This window comes from Talpa europaea (assembly GCF_964194135.1).
Source record: "Talpa europaea genome assembly, chromosome: 5".
NCBI classification, from domain to species: domain Eukaryota; kingdom Metazoa; phylum Chordata; class Mammalia; order Eulipotyphla; family Talpidae; genus Talpa; species Talpa europaea.
The window spans coordinates 9,012,573-9,035,056 of NC_140071.1; the positions used below are offsets into that span (position 1 = coordinate 9,012,573).

Sequence of the window (22,484 nt, forward strand, 5' to 3'; positions counted from 1 at the left end):
GTATTTACCAAGTTCAGATGGCACATGGCAAAGCCAGCAAAATGTATTTGTTTAATGAATAGTGAATCTCAGAATGCAAAACAGCATCATGTTATAGTTGGAAAATATGTATATGTGTCTAACTATTATTACTTACTGTGTTTTGGGTAAATACCAATCGAGAGCACTGCAAAAAAATCAGAACACAGCTTAGGGCAACATTCTGCTGTGATCTCTCAATATATCCACATTTACTCAGTAATAGCATTTTAATTGTTACTTTTGCAAGTTATTATCTCATGCAGAAACTTATATTCACAACTAAAACTAACTTTTTGAAATGGGTATGCCATATAGGAGTAGATAGAATTCACTATTCCCATAGAAAATTGTCAATAAAAATAAAAATGTATGTAAAAATAAAAAAGAATACATTTATTTAAAGAATAAATACTGGGGACTAAATAGTGTGAAAGGAACCACAGGGCTAAATTTTTCTTTTATTAACATTTTAATTTTATATCTAAAGGCATAAATTTTAGAATAGCTAAAAATGGCAGTTAAAGTTAAAAAATAGATCTATAAAGTACTAAAGGGGGTGATATTATAGGGTTAGCATCTATTGGTAGATATTTAAAAGTCTACACATACTTACAATGAACTATAGACTGAAACAAATGTTCTAGAATTTTCTAATATTGTCAAGGAAAAATTGGAAGCACTAGCAAAACCAATAAAGATCTACTTTAGTTTTTAAAACAGACAACTACCTTACTTAATTAGACCTGAGAGTGAAAAGGCATGTTAAATGAAAATTGCAGCATGGATGTTAATATCACATGACATTTGATTATAAATAAAAAATAACAAGCAGGATAATTGAAGAAATAGTAACTATAGAGTATTATAAATCCCATTGATAGAAATTGTTTAAAATCCTAAAGTTGTAGAGGAGGAGCTTTGCTATACGAGGAAGTCATAGCAACTGAAAAGTTTAAGTATCACACAATGCACAATTAGTCTGCATCCCACCATGCCTTGGTCTCTGCTATTTCATACACACACACACACACACACACACACATATGATATATATATCTCACATATATTATATATGCATATATAAATATTTATGTATTTTATATATGTATATTTTAAAAAATTTGCTACCATCTTGATTTCCAGTGTAGCAATTATTGTAAAATTTGACAAGGTACAGCACTCTCTGGCTATCCATAAAGATGCATAAATGCCAAACTCTTTCCACAAATACTGATACTGTAAAGATCAGAATTCCGATATGTATTGCCAGGGTATTTAAATAAAGCCTGTATGAATTGTGATTTCAAATTCATTGATGCCATAAATATATTTTTAAGCATTACTATTAAAGATGGAAATAACTGACAATGCATATAAGAAATATAGATTATGTCTTCTAAATGGACATCATCAACTATTATTTCATTACAGTCAAAATCAAAACAATGTATTAGGTATAAAAATATTGGTATCAATAACTTTCATACATGAAATCACTAACATTGAAAAGAAAAACATTTCCATTCTGTAACACTGTAAATCACTACTATATTTCATATCATCAGTGCTCTGCATTTTAACAATGAACTTTTAGCTCCTCTTATGAACACTATTAAATATGATTTTCCCAAACAATGAATGAAGCCAACACTTCATGGTGACACTTTCTCTAAGTAAAATAAAAGCTAAGGAATGTGAGACAAAGCAAAATTAAGATGACATTTTTGTGAGACAAGAGTGACTCTCAGACCATATCACAAAACAGAAAAGATGAAAGTCTGTCATGATCATTGGGAAAAAATCTAGCAGAAAGTAAAGAAAGAAATAGCAAAAATCTGGCAAAAATTCAAGTTAGAATAAAAGCTATTAAATGATTTCTAGGATTCCTCAACAAATGCTCAATGATTAGCAATAATTAAAAACTCTCCTAATATAAGACAAATATTTCAAAATCTGTCCTTTAAGTAATAGTTTTACCAGATAAAGCACCTATTGATATTTACCAATTTCTGCAAACTAGCTCTCCTCATTCTTGTTGAATCTACTACTCATGGAGTACAATTAAATAATGTCAGAGGAAAAATCTATTAGATTGTATTTACCATTTTGCTTATAACAGGGTATTGAGTAAACAGTGGAAAAATTGAACTTCTTTGCTATTTTCAAACCTTCAAATAATCTATTTTACTCTCTGGGTGCTGAGAACGGGTAACCAGGCAACTGCAGCTGAAGCTGGGATAAGACTACTTGGGTCGACACAGACTTTTCAAGAAAGCTGTAACTGAGATGACTTAAGACAAAAAGGGAGATTATTTTATTCTAAAAGACTTGTTTAAACTTGTGCCAATTTATTTATATCACTAGATTCTCTGGGATAAAAAGAAAATCCTCATTTTGAGTGTTTAATGAGGAAGGGTAGCATGTTACTAGTTGTGTATGTTCTTAACATTTTAATCAAAGAATACCTTCTAGGGATAGTTTCACATGTCCATTAGACTGTGAAATGTATGTTTTTCATTTTCCATAATTTATATACATTGAAACTTCATCTTAGTGTCTCCACTGATGAGATCCATCTCATCTGTTAAATTTGATTTATTAAGATAAGCTGCTTATATTATCAATAAGAATGTTGCTGTTCAGTACCCAAGTACCATGTTTGTATAATCAAAATATCAACACCATAAATGGAATTAATGAGGATCATGTATTCCTTACCCTAAGGATTCTAAGTTTAAATCCATTTTAGTCACAAGTTGAAATAGTGACTTCATGTTACGAAGTTTAAACTATTTGACACTGATTTTAAAATATATGCAAATATGGTTTTAAAAATATAGATATTAAAATATAAAAATATACATTCAATATAAAATATAAATTCAAAATCTAAGTATAAACATGTATATAAGATAGGACATGGTGAATGTGGTTCACCATGTCCTACCTTACTCTTTCCTCTACTTGGCTTTTATCAGAATTTTGCCTGTGTTGATAGAGGAACTAGTTGTAAGAGAGTCAATGGATCTGAATTCACGGGTAATAGGCCTGTTTTGGGGATAAGAGATGCCTTATCTGAACTGTGCCTGTCTTCTATTCCTCACTGTGTTCTGAGTGAGTTAAAGTGTCTGTACTTTAACTTGGTTAACTTTAGTTAAGTTAAAATGATAGTTCTCAATATACCCAATGTCATCAGTCAGATGCCTTTCTAAACATTAATTTTAAAGGGCTTGGAAGTCGAAACACATCTTCAAATTCTATTACGTTTGCAGATTGTATAACCTCGGGCTAGTACTTCACCACAGGAGGTTTCAGTTAGTTTTTCCACATTTTGTTTATTTGCTAATTGTTTACATATGTTATTCTCTCTGTATAATGAAAAATAGTAGTACAGCCTCCCTCAATACTGCAATGAGGAGGATACGATTTAATGCACACGAAGTATTCAGGATGCCTATCAGTTACAATTATTAACAAATATTATGCACTATAATTGCAGGGATTATTAATAATACATTTACATTGCAGTTCATTTATTTTACTCAGTTTTGAATTAAGAGGTCAATTAGAAAATAGTCCACCCGGTAATAAATTAGAAAGCCAAGTTCCAAGGGCATTTTTTTTAAAAAATGTAAATTTGCTACATTTTAAAAGCACAAAACCAAAAATTCTTTGTAATGCCATTTAAAAATATGTTAAATAATTTCATTTTAAAACAGTGTGAGAGTAAAAAATAAAGCTATTAGAAAGAGGATAAAGCTGGGGTACATTGCATCTACTCTAAAACCTGGGAGATTTAAAAATATTCAAAGAAGCCATATATTTATATATGTATATCTCCACACACATATATAAATGACACATACATATATACATATAGCCCACATATGTTAAATATACATAAAATATTATAGAATGTAAATACTAAATATCTAAATATATAGGTTATATATAATGTATAAATACTATATAGAATTGTATAATACAATTACATGTAGATGCAGAGATTACCTATACATATGTATGCATTTACTATTATTGCTGGTTTGTTTTTTTTTTTTTTTTTTTTTTTTGCAAATGCTGCTACTTTTCAATTACAGATAGAACTGTGAAGCAAGTCCTACTGGCAAATACCAATTATAAGACACTAAGTTCAGGAGTTGAAGAAATGGGAACATACTAGCAAATTTGTGAAAAAATTTCCATGATTTTATTTGGAATAGAACTATACCTTTTCCTTTCCTGTTGCCTATTTATCATTTTTCAGATCCTAACCGTTGCTCTTGTATAATTTCATATAATCAAAATGATGTTACTCTTGTTGTATGATTCTTTTATTGTGCTACTGAATCAGCTTTGCTAAAATTTTGTTAAGGATTTTCTCATCCCTGTTCATCAGGCATATTGGTCTGCTATTTTCTTTGTTTTTGGTGTCCTGGTCTGTTGTTGGTGCTGTGCTGATATTACCCTCATCAAAAAAATTTGTCATATAAGGATGGTTCAACATATGCAAACCAATTAGCTTGCGCTCCACATAAACAGGATAAAGGATAAAAACTTAAAGGGTTATCTCAATATACGCAGGAAAAGCATAGCATCATTATATTAAGGTCATTGTTAATACTCTTATGTGAGCTATACACATTCTACCACAGTGTTAATGCCAGCAGACACATTGCTCCATTTACAGTATTCGCTATATTTCAGGTTTTTTTCATGGGCTGAATATATGATCAGGATACTTCTGCTACCCCTGAGAGTTACTTACATCATCCCTAGTTTTTCAAAAATTTAATCAAAATATAGTCATTGAAAGGATAAAACCAGAAACAATGGAAACCAAAAGGCCCTTGTTTCAGTACTGGTTCTTCCTTTTGGTATGCGTGCAAATTCTGAAATATTATTTCCTTCTTGTTTATTCAATATTTATGAAATAAGGGCTGTGTGCCAGAGCTGGCTCTTGGCTGATTAGCAAGAGCACAGGTCAATGAAACAAAGTCTAGTCTACCTGCATGTGAGAGGTTAGGAGCCGGTGACGAACACAGCTGTTAATACTGAGATAATTGACCATTCTAATTTAGAAAATCCTATAAGGGATAATGAAAGTTGCTATGAGGGGAGAGGAAAAGTAAATGGAGCTGAGAGAGCTAAAAGCAGAAGCAGGGCCTCCCTGGTGGCACAAGGGGTTAAGATGCAACCTATGAAGCTAGATGCAGCCTCTGCAACACCAGCTCGATCCCCAGCCAGGGAGCTACCACATGGTGCAGCAGACCTCTCATGTCTCGCCCGCTGCTCCCCTCAGCAGTGTACTTCAGTCAATCTTCCTGTTCTGTTCCCCACTCTGTCTCTGATGAATTCTCTCACCCCCCCCACACACACACCTCTGGCCTGTACCCCAGTTCTGGTATGCATAAATAAATAAATCAAAAAAAAAAAAAAGCAGAAGCAACAGAGCGGAGGCTGGAAATGCCCCCAGCGGCCAGAGCATGCTATTTAGTCTGGAATTTATTTTTTTAACTTCCTTATATTTTATTCATTTCAATATATGTACTTCTGTACCAAGTTAGTAATAATACCATAAAAAAAAAATCCATTGAACAGTAATTACAGTTCCAAATGCCTGGTTTCCTAAGTCAAAGAGCATGCCAACTAGATCAGAGAATACATATTGCATAATCATCTACATTACAAAAAAGTGTACATAAATGGGGTACAGAGCTTCATCATCTATCTGAAAACCCTTGGAAGTGTCTGAAGGATTTTCAACCCTACAACGATGGGACCAGATTGCTGTTTGTGAAGGTCCCATGCAGCTGCCGAAGAGAGAAGTGTTCAGATGTGTGAGAGTGGGGTGCCCATTAGGAAGTGATTGCACCCATTAGGAAGCAACTGCAGTGTTCAAGGTGAAAGTGATGGCAAAATGCATTAGAGTGGAGAAGACTGAGATGAAGCGAACCAGACAGACGTGAGACACATTTCAGGTGAGAAGCTGACAGGACTCACTAACAGCCTGGGTTTAGGGAAAGCTGAGTGTGAAAGAGGTGTCAAAATGAGTCTCAGGTGTGTTGCTTGAGCACTTGAGTGGATGGCGGGTAATCACTAGAAGGAGTTTCTGAAGGTAAAGCAGGTGTGGGCCGATGTAAGGCTTTGCAAAGGTTAATTCTGAAATAGCAGCAAAACCTCCAAATGTGTACATTGTGTTTACTTTACCCATAGGTATCTGATGCTCAGAAAAATGGTTTCAATTAGAAATATAAATCTGTAAGTCACCATCCTTTATATAGACAATTGCATGCAACCATCCCAGGCTGGGCAGGCTCACAGTTAATTTGGGCAGAGAAAAAGAGAATGTTGGAGCCCTCGATTGATGTGTATAGGGTAAAGGAAAAATGTCAGGCTTTTCTGCCCTCCTGCCATCAGGATAGATGATGGATCCTTGCGGTCCTGAATGCATGCCTGATGGCGGGCACCTGGAGTAGGGTGTGGGCATAGGTAGATGGGATTCACCTGGCCTGAGACTGTGCTTTTAAGGTTGGCGTCACGGTGACGCCAGCAGAAGCCGAAAAAGAAGCTGAGAAAGAAGTAGCAGAAGCCAAGAGAGAAGCAGAGAATGCCGGAGAGCCCAGATAGAGTGAAGACCTGCCATGGGCTGGGAGGCTGGCAGGCCTGCCTGCCATATGCCAGCACCCCTGCCTGCCATATGCCTGGTGAACCCCAATAAAAGCCTGCAAAACCACTGAGGACTCTGACTCCTCCTTTACCCGGTCTGCATGGGATCAGAAAACCTGCTCAGTGGCCAGTCCTGCCTTTACAATGTGACAGGCCTTTAAAGCTAAAGCAAGGGACTGAGCACAAAGGCAGACCAGTGGGCGGGGGGCAGGGAGGCTAGGAGGCAAGAATCCTAGGAGGCTGGAAGGCTGGGAGGCAGGGAGGCTGGGAGGCTGGGAGACAGGGCGGCAGGTAGCTGGAAGGCAGGGAGGCTGGGAGACAGAGAGCCTCTGCAATTTCTGTGCTCTCCCTCTGGCTTCTCTCTATAGACCCCTTTATGGCCCAGGAGTCTGCCTTTGGCCTGCGTGTACATAATCATTGATGTGCATGTCCCATGTTTGAGCTCCCAAGTGCTTTTTGCTTTTTGCTATCACATGTGGGCAATGAAACCTGGGATCCTCCAGGAAAACAAAGCCACAAGTGGCAGCTGCAGCGGAAAGTGAAAAAAAGCCTTAGTAACTCCATTTTCCTTACAACTATATATAAAAATACATTTTCTCATTTGAAAATGAGGGGGCATGTGTGTGGCAGTAAACACCCATAAGTGTAACACCTCAGGCACATGACACTGGACAGGTACACAGTAGGCACTGGTTTAGCTGGGTGAACCCTAATGCTATTTCACAAAGCATAAACGTGTATTTATTAGAGGTTAAAATATACTTGTCTTAATAAAGTTGTATACTTTGTTCTTTGTATTAAAAAAAAAAGAAATGTATTGCATAGGTAAGTCTCATATGAAAACACAATAACTCTCTAGAATTATCTTTCCCTTGCGGGTTTTCCCATCACTTGTTAACTGGATAAGTTAGTCACTCAGGCTCACTCAGCAGAAGGGTACATTTCCAGCAGAATCAGTTAAATCCTGTAGCTGCACATGACAGAATTTCTGTTTCACAGGAACAAAAACATGGTTCCAATCCCAATTGGCCTTCCGTTACAGAATTTTGAAAGTAATTATCTGACACAGCAGAAGCCAAACAGAGCTCTATTTTTATTTTCCATTTCAAACTCTGAATGTGAATCAGATTCTCACAAGAAATGTGACAGAAACAGGAGGAAAAGAAATAGATTTAGTTACTCATTCATTTACACTAGCCGAAGCAGAGTCAGTACACTGGAAAATTCAGCAAGATGTTTCCACATCCCCATATTCTGGTTCCATCTTCATTTTATTGTGTGCTGTTTCACAACAGATCACATTAGAAGACATTTAATAAAATTTAAATTTTACATTTTGTTGAACCATACATGATGACTGAACAATTGTATGTCAGGCATTATCTGGCCTCAAAACTTGTGTTGATTGGAACTATGACAGTTTCCTGTCAAAGGCTTTCAGAAATACTGTAACTGCACCAAAGTAAGTGGGATCAGGAGCACATGGTAAGGTACAACTTTGTTAAATATCTACCAAAAAAATATGGTGGCAGGCAGATACTAGAATATAGAATGATGTAACACACACACAAAAGCTATGTCTTATGGCAACAGAATAATTTTTGCATTCTTAGAGACCGACCAGTTGGAGAGTATTACTTCCACTTTGACAGGAGGGCAAGTCACTTAGACACTTGTGCATAGAAGCTTCCTAACTGATCAGATTATAAGGTTGATATTTGTCATTTACTTCACTGTTGTTTTATTAGTTTTGACAGCACGACATTCAGAAATGAAACTATTTGACTATCTGAGAGTCTGATTCCAGGTGACTGATACATGATGATAGTGTTACTTCTGCTGCAACGACTGGGTTGTCAGAAAAGATGTGATGGATAGTTTTCTATGCAAAAATGCATCATAACTTTTCTGACGAACCAATACATGCCTGCTGTGCTTGCTATGGAAGAGAATCCCATAAGTTTATAACTCATTACCCAGATTCCGACTTCTATCTCAGTGGTTTTCTTTAAAGGCAAAGTATTTAACTTAGAAAAGATAGTCAGAGTTCAGATGGAGATCTGGGGCTATTTTCCACAGTAAAATGAAGTCCCTTCATTATCTACCTTCAGCCTTGGTTTAAACAACTCACTGGTTATTAACATTTTACTAACATGGAAATAAGTAATTAAGCAAATTATAAAATAAGGTTTTGTAGCTGGCTAGAATCAGTTAAGAGTCATTTTAAGTTATCTTACTACTGGGGCTGTGTTAACAATGAGTATTTATTGTCCCAAAACAAAGGTGATCATAAAAGTTATCACTAAACATTCACTATGTTTTATTTTTGAAAAGCAGGTATAAAACATACCCATTAGATTTAAAATAGAAGCATAGCTGACTTTTAACAATTCTAGAATAAAATCTTATCTGTGTTTTACCCCAGCGCACTTACTGTGTATTTTGTTGGTAGTGGGTATAAAATATTGAAGTTATATGAATGAAATTTAAGATTAAATGGACAAGAGTAGTGTCATATAAACTTGGAAAAGAGAAAGACAAACTAAAATGGGGAGCTGGGTACTACAGTTGTATCTGGAGAAATTTTGAGTGAAGTTAGTTAAGGAAGCTTGCTAACCAGATTCTGGCTTGGGCATATTCTGGAAAAAAGTAAAGTCCCATTGCATGTATCTTGGAAAATAGAGAAACATCTCACATGTGGAAAGCTGTCACATAAAAAGGAATTAGTAAACTTGGTAAAATATGTTGCTTAACTTTTATTCTAGAATGTTCCAACTGGAGAAGTTGGACAAGTTCACACATGCATAGTCTTGGAGAACATTTAAGTAATGATATATAAAAGATAAAATCTCTCTAAAAATCTAAGTACAGTTATCAGGTTCAACCATAGCCAGTGAATAATTTCATTTGAAATAGCATTACAAATAGATTTATGTTGTGAAATAGGGTTGAATGTAACTAACCTAGATTTAATAGCATATATTAATCATACTTTTTATAAAAACTGAATGTATGAAACATACAGTCACCCCCAAAAACATCAATTAATGAATAAGGTAATCACCTCTGAACAGACATCTCATCAAAAATAATATACAGACTGCAAGCATGTAAAAAAGTATTCAAATTATTCACATTACTCACATTATTATGGAAGTTAATATACATATGTCCATGAATGAGTAGAAGGAACTTTGGGAAATTGAATAGAATTTTTGAATTATATCAGTCTCAACATTCTGTTATGATAATCTACTAGAGTTTTACAAAATATCACTGGGAGGAATTGGGCAAAATGCACAAACGATCTTTCTGTATTGTTTGTTACAAATGCATAATAATCTTTAATTATCCAGGAATATTTTAAATTAAAATACACTTGCTTGAAAAAAATATGAAATAGCCTATGTTGAATTTCCAGAACTTGAAAATATTCCTAACTCATAGACATCCATTGTTTAATTGGGTTGCGGAGCAGGACATGAAGAAAATGAACTCTGATTGCTAGCATGAAGAAATAAGCCACATATTCAAGCAAGTTTGGAGGAAATCTCCAGAGGTTATCCAAGATTTTTTGTCTCCATGCTTTTACCAGAATTAAATATAAACTATATTAGATATTTAGAATCAATTTATACTCATTCTAAAAATGACATAAATCTTAGCACTTTTTAAGCTATACTTTTCTTCCAACACATTACGGTTGTTGATTAAATTCTATAATTTGGATGTTCTGATAAATACATTATATAACATACATGATAAGATAAACTATCTTAAGGAATGATACAAATTTAGTGAAATAAGAAATATTATATAACAAGGGGGCCTCCTTGGTGGCTCAGGGGTTAAGTCTCAGTGCTATCACCACAATACCCTGAGTTCAATGCCCAGCCAGGGGGCTGATGCACATGACTCAGCAGACCTCTCCTGTCTCGCCCTCTGCTCCCCTCAGCAGTGTGTTTCGATCAGTCTGCCTGTTCTGTTCCCCACTCTGCCTCTGGTGAATCCTCTCATGTCCCATACCTCCGGCCTACAGCCCAGTTCTTCTATGCACAAATAAATAAATAAATAAATAATCCTTAAAAGAAGAAATATAGAAATATTATATAACATATGCAAACACAAATATAAAGTGATTTGGAAATGCATGAATATATGTTCATTGATGCACTACTATGCCCGGGGATTATTTTGTCCCTATTGTCTAAAATTTAATTTAATATGAAAGAATGAAGTCAATATACTAGTTAAAATTGGAGACTATTTAGTTGGCTGATGAAATGTTGCCATCATACAGTAACCTTCAGGATTGTATAGTCCTAATATTTAACACATGAACATTTTGCAAACCATTTATCATTTCAGGAAACATAATACAAACAATATACATTTTTGTTTATATAAGAGCCCCTGAAGTCTTTCTATATCAGACAAGGATTGAACACAAGCTTTTTATCTCTTCTCCTTGAAGTCAGATTAAATTATAAAATTTATATAAAAGATTTAAATACTTTGACAAGTTTTTAAAGTCTGTTCTCAACATACACACTCAAAAAACATTTTAGTAAGTCTGTCAAAGAGAAACTGCAAATGAAATAACAATGATATGGAAGGACAAAGGAAACCATGTCCTTGAACTTGTGTGGATGGGCTGCACAGTGTAGGACTTTTGGCTTTCCTGGGGTATCTCCTAAAAGGATAGGAGACAAAAAGGTGATATAAAGAGTGGAGCACATGGGGTGAAATGTAGATCTAAAACAGAAAATAGAAAAAAATTACAGATGTCACCAAGCAGAATACTCAATAACCAGCTTTAAATCTTTGCCAACAATAGTGCATGTTCTTAAAAAATTGAATGAAAAAATTTTAAGAAAAGCTTAAATTAAGATGTCTGGGAGAACTAAACAAAGAAGCTAGTGATGAAGAGAGTCCAAATTCCCATCATCTGTCGATGCAGGTGCCTGGGATTTCTGTAACTTCATCTGAAAAAGTGGGAAGTAATTGTGTTCTTTTCATTGTTAGTGAAGGCAGAACAAAATCATGCCAGAATATCATTTTTGTTGAAAAGAAAAGCAATAAAAGAACTATAAAATGAATGATCAAACACTATAGGTAGAATGGAAAGGTCATAGGAATAGTAAGTGAATAAACCTTCAAATAATATAATGGGATAAAATCTAGTCATATTAAAAGATTTGAAACATTACTTGTTAGTTTTTCATCTGTAAAGAAGGGCAGTGAGAAGGAAATGCTTGGGAAAAGGGGATATCATTTTTTTAATAATCACTTTTATACTATTATTTGCCTTTCTTCCATATATTACATCAACAAAATAATAGAAACATAAGTAATAATAAAGGTAACAAGAATATATCTATGTAGAGAAAAAGCACTCAGTCTGATATAACTATATATCTTTAAAAGAAAAGGAAAAATTTTAATTAGAATTTTTTGGGACTCCCTGGTGGTGCAAGGGTTTAAGATGGTGCAACCTATGAAGGTATCCACAGTCACTGCAGCACGAGTTCGATCCCCCGTCAGGGAGATACACACATGGCGCAGCAGACCTCTCCTGACTCGCCACTGCTCTCCTCAGCAGTGTATTTCAGTCAATTTGCATAAATAAATAAATCTTAAAAAAAAATTTCAGCACCACTCAGGAACCTAGCCAAAAGATTAAATGCCTACATGTTTAATGAAAAGAACCAAGTTCTAACATTTGAGATTCATGTCACCTTACTTAAGTTATTCTTATATATCATCAGTAAAAACTGGTGGTTATGAAAGATACTAATTTAGGGCCATTTTAGTGACTAAAAATCACTGACATTAGTGTCCTAATTTTATTTTTTTAAAGATCTATTTATGCATACAAGAACTGGGGTATAGGCCAGAGGTGCAGGGGATGAGAGGATTCACCAGAAACAGAGTGGGGAACAGAACAGGGGGATTTACTGACATACACTGCTGAGGGGAGCAGCAGGCGAGTCAGGAGAGGTCTACTGAGCCATGTGGGTAGCTTCTGGGCCAGCTGGGGATGGAACTATGCTGCAGTGGGTGTGGATAGCTTCATAGTGCTGTGTCTTAAACCCTTGCACCACTAGGGAGGCCCAGTGTCCTAATTTTAGATTCCCTGACTTAATTGGTCTGATGTGCAATTGGCTTCAGGAGTTTTACAAATGCCCACCTGATTATAATATGCAAACAAGGTTGAAAGCTTAAACTATGTCCCTCATTGGCATTTGTCCATAGTAATATATACCAGATCAAACCTTTGTTTCTACTACATTAACCCCCAAATTTAGCAGCTACTTATCTTCCTGTTATTTTCAACTTATCTTATTGACACTAAGAAAAATGCAGCTGCAAAGCACAGAATAGAAACAACTTAAATGCAAATTAACAGCTCTCCAGAGTCTTATTCTCCCACAGCTGCTTCAACATTGATGCTCCTCCCCCCAGAAACATAAATATTTACTTAATGTTGTTTATGTCAATAATTGATGTTAATTGTATATTATTTTACCCTTCTCTATCTTAATGTTTATGAACATAGTAATAATACTGAAAACTCTTCTAGGTCAATTTAACTCAATGGAACAATAACAAGGTTCAAAGAACACAGTAAAAATGGCAATGCTGAAGAAGGAGAAAACATAATCCTATAATATAAGTCAGATACATGAGGGGAAAGTAATTCCAAGTAAAATATACATGTCTCTCTTACAGCATTTCCTTTCTGCTTATTGTCCTCTTATTTTAATTAAAAGTAGTTTATATTGCCTTGTATACTATAGACATGTTTAATACTTCTCATAATTTTGATATAACAACAGAAAGAACCCATGCATGCAAAGCAGCTAATGAACTGAACAAGCAATTACTGAGCCGACAAGATGTTCCAGAACAAGTTTATGAATCATTATATTTAGCTTTGTGTGTGCACACACATACACACACACAAAGTAAGAATCCCTTCAAAAAAGTCAGTAGACATTGAAGTGAGTTAAAAAAAAAAAAGGATAATAATTTTAGTTAGGCTAGTTTCTGCTTATTTTAAAATAGAATGAATCTTGGAGACACATGAGTAAAGTAATCAATCAAATATATTACTTTTTCATACAGTTCAGGAAGTATATTAAACTATATCCTAGCATGTGTGTGCTGTGTGTATGTGTGTGTGTGTGTGTGTGTAGACATGTAGAAATGTACTCTATGGACCCCCATCTTATTTCTAATGAATCAAGACCTCATTCTGGACTTTTGGAGCTAGAGGCTTAATTTTTCCTATTTGGGGCAAATAGACTTCTGAAACGTGACTTAGCTGAATCGCTGTCTGCTTTTGTCTAGAGCTGTGAAAGTTAAACAGGTGAGACAACGATAGAGGGGAGAGGAGATATTACCTGTGGCTGTATTATTAGAGCACAGTGGCATGGCAGAGCTAGTCCAAGGGCAGACATGTTGATAGTGATGTTCACTGGAGGATCAATATGGCTACATAGAACCACCCAAAGTCCTTAGTTCCTGCTTTATTTCCACGCTGACTCATTGGCCTTTTTGCCAGTTCTGTAAGCTTTCCAATATCCATCTGGAGAGCTACTTTTATGATTCAGTTACTCAGAGTCAGATTCTGTCACAGTCAGTTACTCAGAGTCAGATTCTGTCACAGAAGGTGATCTAATAACTCATGCCTTTAAAGGCAAGTGCCCACTCACACCCCCAAACACACAAATAAATTTAACGTTGGTAGCATGTGACTTGAAATCAAGCAGAGAGCCAGATTTGACTTTGCCGGTCTTTATAACTTTATTCCATTTTAGAGTTATGCTTTAGAGTCACAGAGTTTAATCTCAGACACACAGATCAACGGGACTGCATAGAGAGCCTAGAAATAAACCCACACATAAATAGCCAGTTCATTTATGACACATAAAGAAACCAAACAAAGGATCAGATAAAGTCAAATATCAACTAATCCTTGAAAATGGATTTTGAAACTAAGGCATCCAGAGCAGGAGGAAGAGTACATACACTTATGTTCTAAACTTTGTATGACTATATTAATGTACGTGTGTGTGTGTGTGTGTGTGTGTGCGTGTATGTGTGTGTTATTAAACCAGACATGACTTGCTGCCTAGGGTATTTGGCAACATCTGGACACATTTTATCTTTACTATGGCTGGTTTTATCTTGAGGGTCTGCGATACTTTTATTCCAATAAATATCACTTTTACTCCAAAAATGTAATTAAACTTTAGGAAATTTTATTTCTCAAAAAAAGTTCTTAATCACAACAAATCAGATGAAATATGTGCCAAATCAAATTCCTCTTTATTCATCCCATTTCTCAAAGGGCCTATCTATTACATTTCAGTGATGACAATTGAGAAATTTCTACATCTATATAGAAGTGCGTGCCATAATTAATTTCACACATCTTGTTGTCACACTGTTATATGTATAAAATTCAAATGTCATGTTTTGATACATGGAGTTTTCCATTTCAAGGAAGTTATGATAAAAATGTTTACAAGCTTATCATATCTTGACAATACTAGATGACAATTGGAATCTTCCTTGTTGTTCATTTAATTTTTATCTCAGAGTTCAGGATGACATTAAAACTATCATACATTTTTTTCTGAAAAGACTGGCCTACCACATTCATTTGTATATGATTTATTCTCTCTTTAATTGCAAAGTCACTTATTTAATTTGATTAAAAGAGATTTGAAGGTTCTCTTTTAAAGAAATCAAAACTATACAATAGGGCAGTAATAGTGATGATGACACAAGGGAATTTCATGGACTATTATCAGAAACTGAATTTTATTAAAGAATTGGCTATCTGGTAATGTGTTTTTTGGCACTTCTGTAACTACTCTTGTGAACAAGAAGAGGTCACTTAACAGTTTCAGGCTTGCTGCATTCTATCCCTTGAGATATTTGGAGAGATGTGATTTTGCCTTTCTTTATACTGCTAGAATTCCTCATCCACTTCACTGTCGTCAATAAAGCAAGTTGCAAATGTTTATCTGTCAACCACCCCTACCAACTCACACACCTACAGAATGAGGTAGGCAGGGGAGTGAGAATGGCATAATTTTAGTAACTAAATTATTATTTTCTTTTTTCAATCACACTTACTATTGAGGTAACATCAGTTTACAACTCTGTATATGATTCAGAGATACAGGTTCACACCTCTTCAAATGAATAGTAATTAAACTCCTTAAAGATATAAATAATGTCATCTACATATATGATTTATATCTAAACATTTCTAACAGCTTAAATGGAAATACCATAACCATAGGAAAATGAAGACAGAGAACATTATTTGTTTATTCTGATAATTTATATTTGTTCTTAGTGAATTTTATTATCAAATATATCTTTTATGTCAGTATAGTACAAAACCTGTTAATAAATTTGAGGTCTTAATCTAAAACATGCTGCTAAATAGGCACATATTTTTAGCTTTTTACCAATGATGAGATTTTTTTTTATTCTGTTATGTTTAAATATCATGCATCATGCATCATGATGTAAGGTGTACAATATCCACTCTAGATACTCTGGAATAATCATGGAGTTTGCTTTGTTTAGCAAAAGAATTCTTGGCAAGTTAAAGAAGTCATCTATAAAATTTCAAAATAAAAGTATTAGGTGTTTATGGAGTATAATGTCCAGTGAATCAAAATCAGCTATCACTTGAAATACAGGAAAAATTGCTGTCAACTTTGTGTTAATAGATGTTATTTTAAATGTATATCCTAATTTAAATGTGACCATTAACATTTTTAAATATATGGGTCTACCAGTATGAGTCATTACACATTGTAATCACAACCCACATACTTGTTATATAATGGTAAATAGGAGGTATAAATGCAACATAACCGATATTTACTAAAAATAGAAATCCAAATATATACTGAATTTCTGGCATCTAATATAAGTATTTCTACCTACATACCATTTTTATTTATTAAATAATATTTGATAACATCTGTGATACTGTAGATATGAGAATTTGAAGAATGCATTTTTATCTACAACCACTAATCTGAATATCAATATTATTCAATTTTAGAAGAATCAAAATCAAATTAAAATGTCAGAGTCAAAAGAATGGGAAAATTACTATATTAAAATCATAAAAACAAAAATTGCAAACAAATTCAAAAGACAAATAGTAACAGTGAAAAAAAGAACTGGTAACTTGCTAGAGAATTATTGAACCAGTTATATAAAGAACTATGAGTAAGTCAAAGAGATTAACAGAATATGAAAATAGGGGTGACAAAGAGTTTGACAGTAAGAAAGGAGATACTCATATTCCTCCAATTGAAAAGATAATCAATTTAATTTATAAGAAAAATGTAAATTACAATTAACCAGATATGCTGTTTCACCTATCATCTTGCAAAATTCCAAGTTCTTCAATTCCATCAAATGGCAATGTTGCAGCAAAATAATCACTTCTACATATTACTATGAATGACACAAAATAGCACAGCAACATGTAGAGGGTTTCTAGGAATACCTACAAAAATTAAAGATTTATTTATCTTTGAACAAACATCCCACTTTGGAGATCTCGCCGATAGATAACACATATACACAAATGTGTGTTTATTTGTGTATATCGATCATTGATATGTGCATGAGGACATGCATTTCATCTTACATGTGATAGAAACAAAACAATGCATATTGTCTGTAATTTAGACAAAACAATAATAAAGGTCTCACTCATAGCAGGAATCTAGAAAACTTAAATAAGGGACCAGGAAAATGAATATAAGAAAGTGAAAATCAAAATCAACAAAAAACTATGAACCAGAGACACTTTTTGGGGGGTGGGGGGCGGGAGGGGAAGGATTGGGGTCAGAATGGGGCATTTGCAATTGTATGGGGGAATATAAAAATAAAATTTATTATTTAAAAAAAACAAAAAACAATAATAAAAACAAAAACAACAGACTTAATAGGCATGCATTAAAATATCTGTGGAGGAAGGGTATCCCAGTAAAAGTAGGGAATTAAACACCTCCAAAAATTCTCTCCCCCATAAAAGCAAGTACCAGTGAGAATTTTGTTTCAATAATTTTAAACAATCATGACAAACCATTAGCATGATTACTAAAGTTTATAGTTTATGGAGTACTTCCCTATGCATTGACACATCTGATTATTGTAATACTACAGCAGTCATGTTATAATTATTATAATAGCCAATGAAATGGATGCTACAGTCCAACCCAAGAAATTGCTTCAAAACACTCACACTATTCTAACTGAAAAAGATAACTTAACCCGGGATCTCAAACATTTCATGTAAATGGTTAATAATAAATATAATAGGCTTTGCAGACTTATTTTCTTGCCACTATTGAATTCTACCATATATATCTATAGCTATAAACAATACATAAATGTTTGTATGAGACTGTATTCCAATAAAACATCCTTTATAGACAGTGACATTTGAGTTTCATAAAATTTCCATGTGTCGCAATGTTTTTCAATAGTTTAAAAGTAAAACTTGAAGAAAAAACTCACTATACAAGCAATACTAAAACAAGAAACTGACTGCATTTGGCCCTCGGGCTACAGGTTAACTGTCCCATAATCTAAACCACAAACCAAACTTTATAACACACTTGAATTAGTAATAAAAATGTCAAGCAAGCATTTCTCAGTTCTACATGAGAGGAAGCCCACATGGAGGAATTAAAGAGACTTGCTAATTGTAAATCAGAGCAAGCAGTGCGGCTACAGCACAAACCCAGTTCTCTGTACTCACTTGTCATTATTTTTTCATAGGGGAAATGCTTCTATGCCAATGATAGGTGTGATGTATGACAAGCAGTTTGGGATTTGTGTGCTATCTTATGTAACATTTATTCTCAGTTATAATGGGATTCATCCAGCACTATTCAACTTTTCTAAAATGAAAAATAGACTATATAAGCTATATTAGATTTACATGATTTTTGGAAAAAAGGGAACATTTTTGTTAAAACTATAATGAATAATTATCATATAATTTGTACCAGGAAGAAAGGACTTACTTTCTAACAATTGTGCTATTATATTTTTCTTGCCCAAATCCCTCGATTATTTAAAAATATCTTTAAAAAGTTCATGAGAGATATAAAAAGATCCTTAATAAGTCCATGAGATCCCATCCATAAGAAATATTCATATGTTAATTTTGGTATTTGATCTCTCATGGCCTTTCCATTCTGGAAGACATTATCAGTTTTCAAGTGGACTTATGGTCACCTAGCTAATGTGCATATACTTGGATAATTATGTAAACATAACTGGGTATATATACTTGACTTGTAGAGGCACATTTGTGCTTCTTACCATTAGAAATTACTTTATGATCACTACCTTAACCACATCTTAATAGTAAATAAACATATTGTTTGACATAGTATCTATGTCTTATCATAGTTGCATATTATCTTAAATACTTATCTACATAATATATAAATGCCTTATATTTACATATTATCTTATAATCAAGGTCTTAGCCACATCTTAGTACTAATACTAGCCAATGTTTTAGTACCATCTTAGTTGGCATTGCCAATGCCAACAAAAGCAAGCTGGCTCATAACAGATTCAATCTTTGATAAAGAAAAGGCAAAGAAAATTATCCTAAGAAAGGAGAAGTCGGTATATATCAAACACTTACGACTTGAGCTTTCATCCAAAGTCCATTAAATGGTGTTTTATAATGTGAATTATAGCTATAGATGTATAAAATTACAAACAAGAGCTCCAGGATATTTTGAAACAAACATATAATGAATCTATGAAAACATTTTTAATATAAAAACTGTCATATCAATATGATTATTCTTTTTTTATTTCCTGCTGACAAAATCCCTGCTAGCATTTCTGTGATCGTGAGAATAAGGGCAATGATGATGTTCAGTCTTTAGCTTTTCATGTTCACAGTAATTATAATAATGATGTTTTATTCAGGAGTCCTGTGAAAATATATGTCTTGTTCATTATGAATATACATTTTTAAGTGTGAGATGTAACTTCATTCTTGAAAGAATTAAAATAATGGAACAGGACTGTAATATTTTAGGCACTTATGGATTATTGAGCTTTGTACTCTTAAAAAGAATTTTCAGGGCCTCCCCGGTGGCGCAGTGGTTGAGCGCTGGGTTGCGAAGCTGCCTGCAGCCTCTGCAGCGCCGGTTCAATCCCCGGCTGCTCCCCGGCCACCGGAGGAGGGTCCCACATGGCGCGCAGACCTCTCCTGCCTCCCGCTGCTCCCCTCAGCAGTGTACTTCAGTCCTTCTGCCTGCTCTGCTCCCCGCTCTTGGTCTGGTGAATTCTCTCACCCTCCCGCGCTTCTGACTATACCCAGTGCATGCATAAACAAAACAAACAAACAAATAAATAAATAAATGAAAAACATGCCTCTATTTAAAAAAATTATAAAAAAAAGAATTTTCATAAGTGTGTTTGTGTGTGTGTGTTGTATGTGTGCATGTGCTCATTTTGGTGGTGGGTGAGGAGGAGAAAGAAACTGTACAATTAAGTTAGAATTGCTCCTATAGACATATTATAATCAAGAGAGACTTATTGAGGGGTCTGGGATCCGATGGGGGGTAAGGGAACAGCAACTTTGATTGTGGCCCTTTATTTATCGATTGACACTGCCTTGGATAGTTGAGACACCATTTGCACAGAATCTCCACAGGCTTGAGCAGCCTCACAGATTCCCACCAATTCCTGACAGGTAAAATTCTCTCAACCATATGTTCACTGGCACCCAAACCCAGAAGGGTTTCTTGAAACTGATCTATTATTGAGGCTTCATGTTTTACTAAAATGATGAACTCGAAACAAACAAGAAATTGTCCCATCTTTCTCTTGACCCTAATAGTAAATTTTGGTTTTGCTTTTTTAATTAAATTAAAATGATAAAATATACCTAACAAAATATTTCCTGCTAATAATTTGTTTTGTATTTGTCTAAAGAGGCAAACACATTCTGTTCCATTTTCACTCCCTTTTAAGAATTGAAAGGATGATGCAAAAGGAGTTTGAAGTTCACAACATAGATGACTTTCTAATGACTCCATACATTATGTTTCTATTTTAGTACATTTGTCTCTATTTACTTCATGGAACACCTCATAGTATATGATAAAGTCATGAGTCCTTATCTCATTTTCATTTGCATATAAGAACATGCCAGAATTGTTTCAGATCTTTTTGTGTTCGTTCCCTTTTCCAACTCTGCAGCTCCTGCCTTGTATGGGAAATACAGCTGCAATCCAGTCCCTGCTGGACGAGGGATGGCACAGATGGTTGGTGATTCTGGGCTGCCCACACATTAGGAAAGCACCACGGCTTGGCTTGGCTAGAGTACTGCTTTTTTTTTTTTTTTTTTTTTAGCACTAACAATGTTAAAATGAAAATAAATAGTCAAGCAGGAGATGGAAGTCACGGAGCCTGCAGTCACGGAGATCCTCCTGTGGTGTTTGCTGTTCCTCCCACAGGCTGTGATCAAACCCACCTGAGAAAGTCAGTCACTCATCAGAGGAAGTTCTCTCCACTTCCCACTCTCCACGGTACCCCAGAGCCTGGAGGACACAAGCTTACACTGCTCCAAATTATTTAGGGCACAATTCCCTACAGGGTCTGATAAGCCACAAAACAGTCTTATCTGTATTTTTAGGAGAAAGGATAGTAGGTCTGAATATACTGATCATTTTATCCAATTTCATTATTCGGGGATTTTAGCAAAACTAGCCCATTCAGTGTATACTTAATCTATATTCAAAATATATCAACATTTTAATGGAAGTTGATTGGAGGGTTTGAAAAAATTAGCCATGTTCTTTCAAAGGCTGACCTCAATTCAAATACAAGTTCTAGTAATTAACAAAAGTATATTAGTTGTCATGAGAGTGTCTTCTTTTTGGCCTCATATGATCTAGCAATAGAAAAAAATTCAATCCTCCAATAAAGGATGTGAATTCTAACAAATCTACATTGTAAAAAAGACAAAATTATTTAACTGTTCACTGAAGTGTTTCCACTTAAGAGAGAGAACAGGAAAAGTAACATTGATAAAGAAAATTCAGTTCTTTTTGTACAGACTGATGTTAAAGGTGATGTGACTTGGTTAATAAAGCTCATTTGTTACAATATTATTTTGAAATGTTTCATATGAGTCATAGGATTCTATAATATCTTTGACTTCACATACCATGTCTCTTGCAAGCCAACTCCAGTCCCAGCCTCCTCACACCCCAGGAATTCCCAGAAGAGGAAAAATCAAGCCAAAAAAATAAATACTTACTTTTCCGACATATTGTGGATCTGGTCCCATATGTTCTTCTAAAACAAAGAACTGATTCCAAACCCATCCCCTTTTGGGACGATGGTGGACTTCGGTTTCACCTTCAATATGTTTGGTTTGGTTCTTGGTCACCTTGATGGAGCTGTGGTGAGCAGTTCCATAACACCTCTGCACAAAACAGAGACACACGAGGACTGGACAGATGCAAGATGTGCTCGTAATTTTCATTGTAAGATACCTTTCCAGTTCACAGTTTTCTTTCTTTTCCTTGTCAGCTACAAATGCTTAGTGAGCATTCAAGAGAGAAGCCAAAGCATCTTTTGAAGGACGGTCCAAAGCAAATTGTTTAGCGTGTCCATGATTTAACTGCCCATCAGGGAAAGGTCAGACTACATTTACATCCTGAAACACTTGGAGAATCAAAGCTCCAGTTGTTTGA

The 22,484-nt window shown here is 34.7% G+C and overlaps 1 protein-coding gene across 3 annotated transcripts in view; it reads right to left on the bottom strand.

The window, feature by feature from the left end:
- The window catches only part of CDH18 (cadherin 18), a gene marked incomplete at both ends in the record, with an annotated part of 213,640 nt that extends 191,367 nt beyond the window's left edge, over positions 1-22,273 (bottom strand). For all 3 annotated transcript variants that reach the window (XM_084234089.1, XM_084234091.1, XM_084234090.1), the window contains one exon: positions 22,046-22,273. In XM_084234089.1, the coding sequence (XP_084090215.1) occupies positions 22,046-22,273 (228 nt within the window). The remainder of the gene's footprint in view (positions 1-22,045) is intronic.
- Positions 22,274-22,484: the final 211 nt, after the last annotated feature.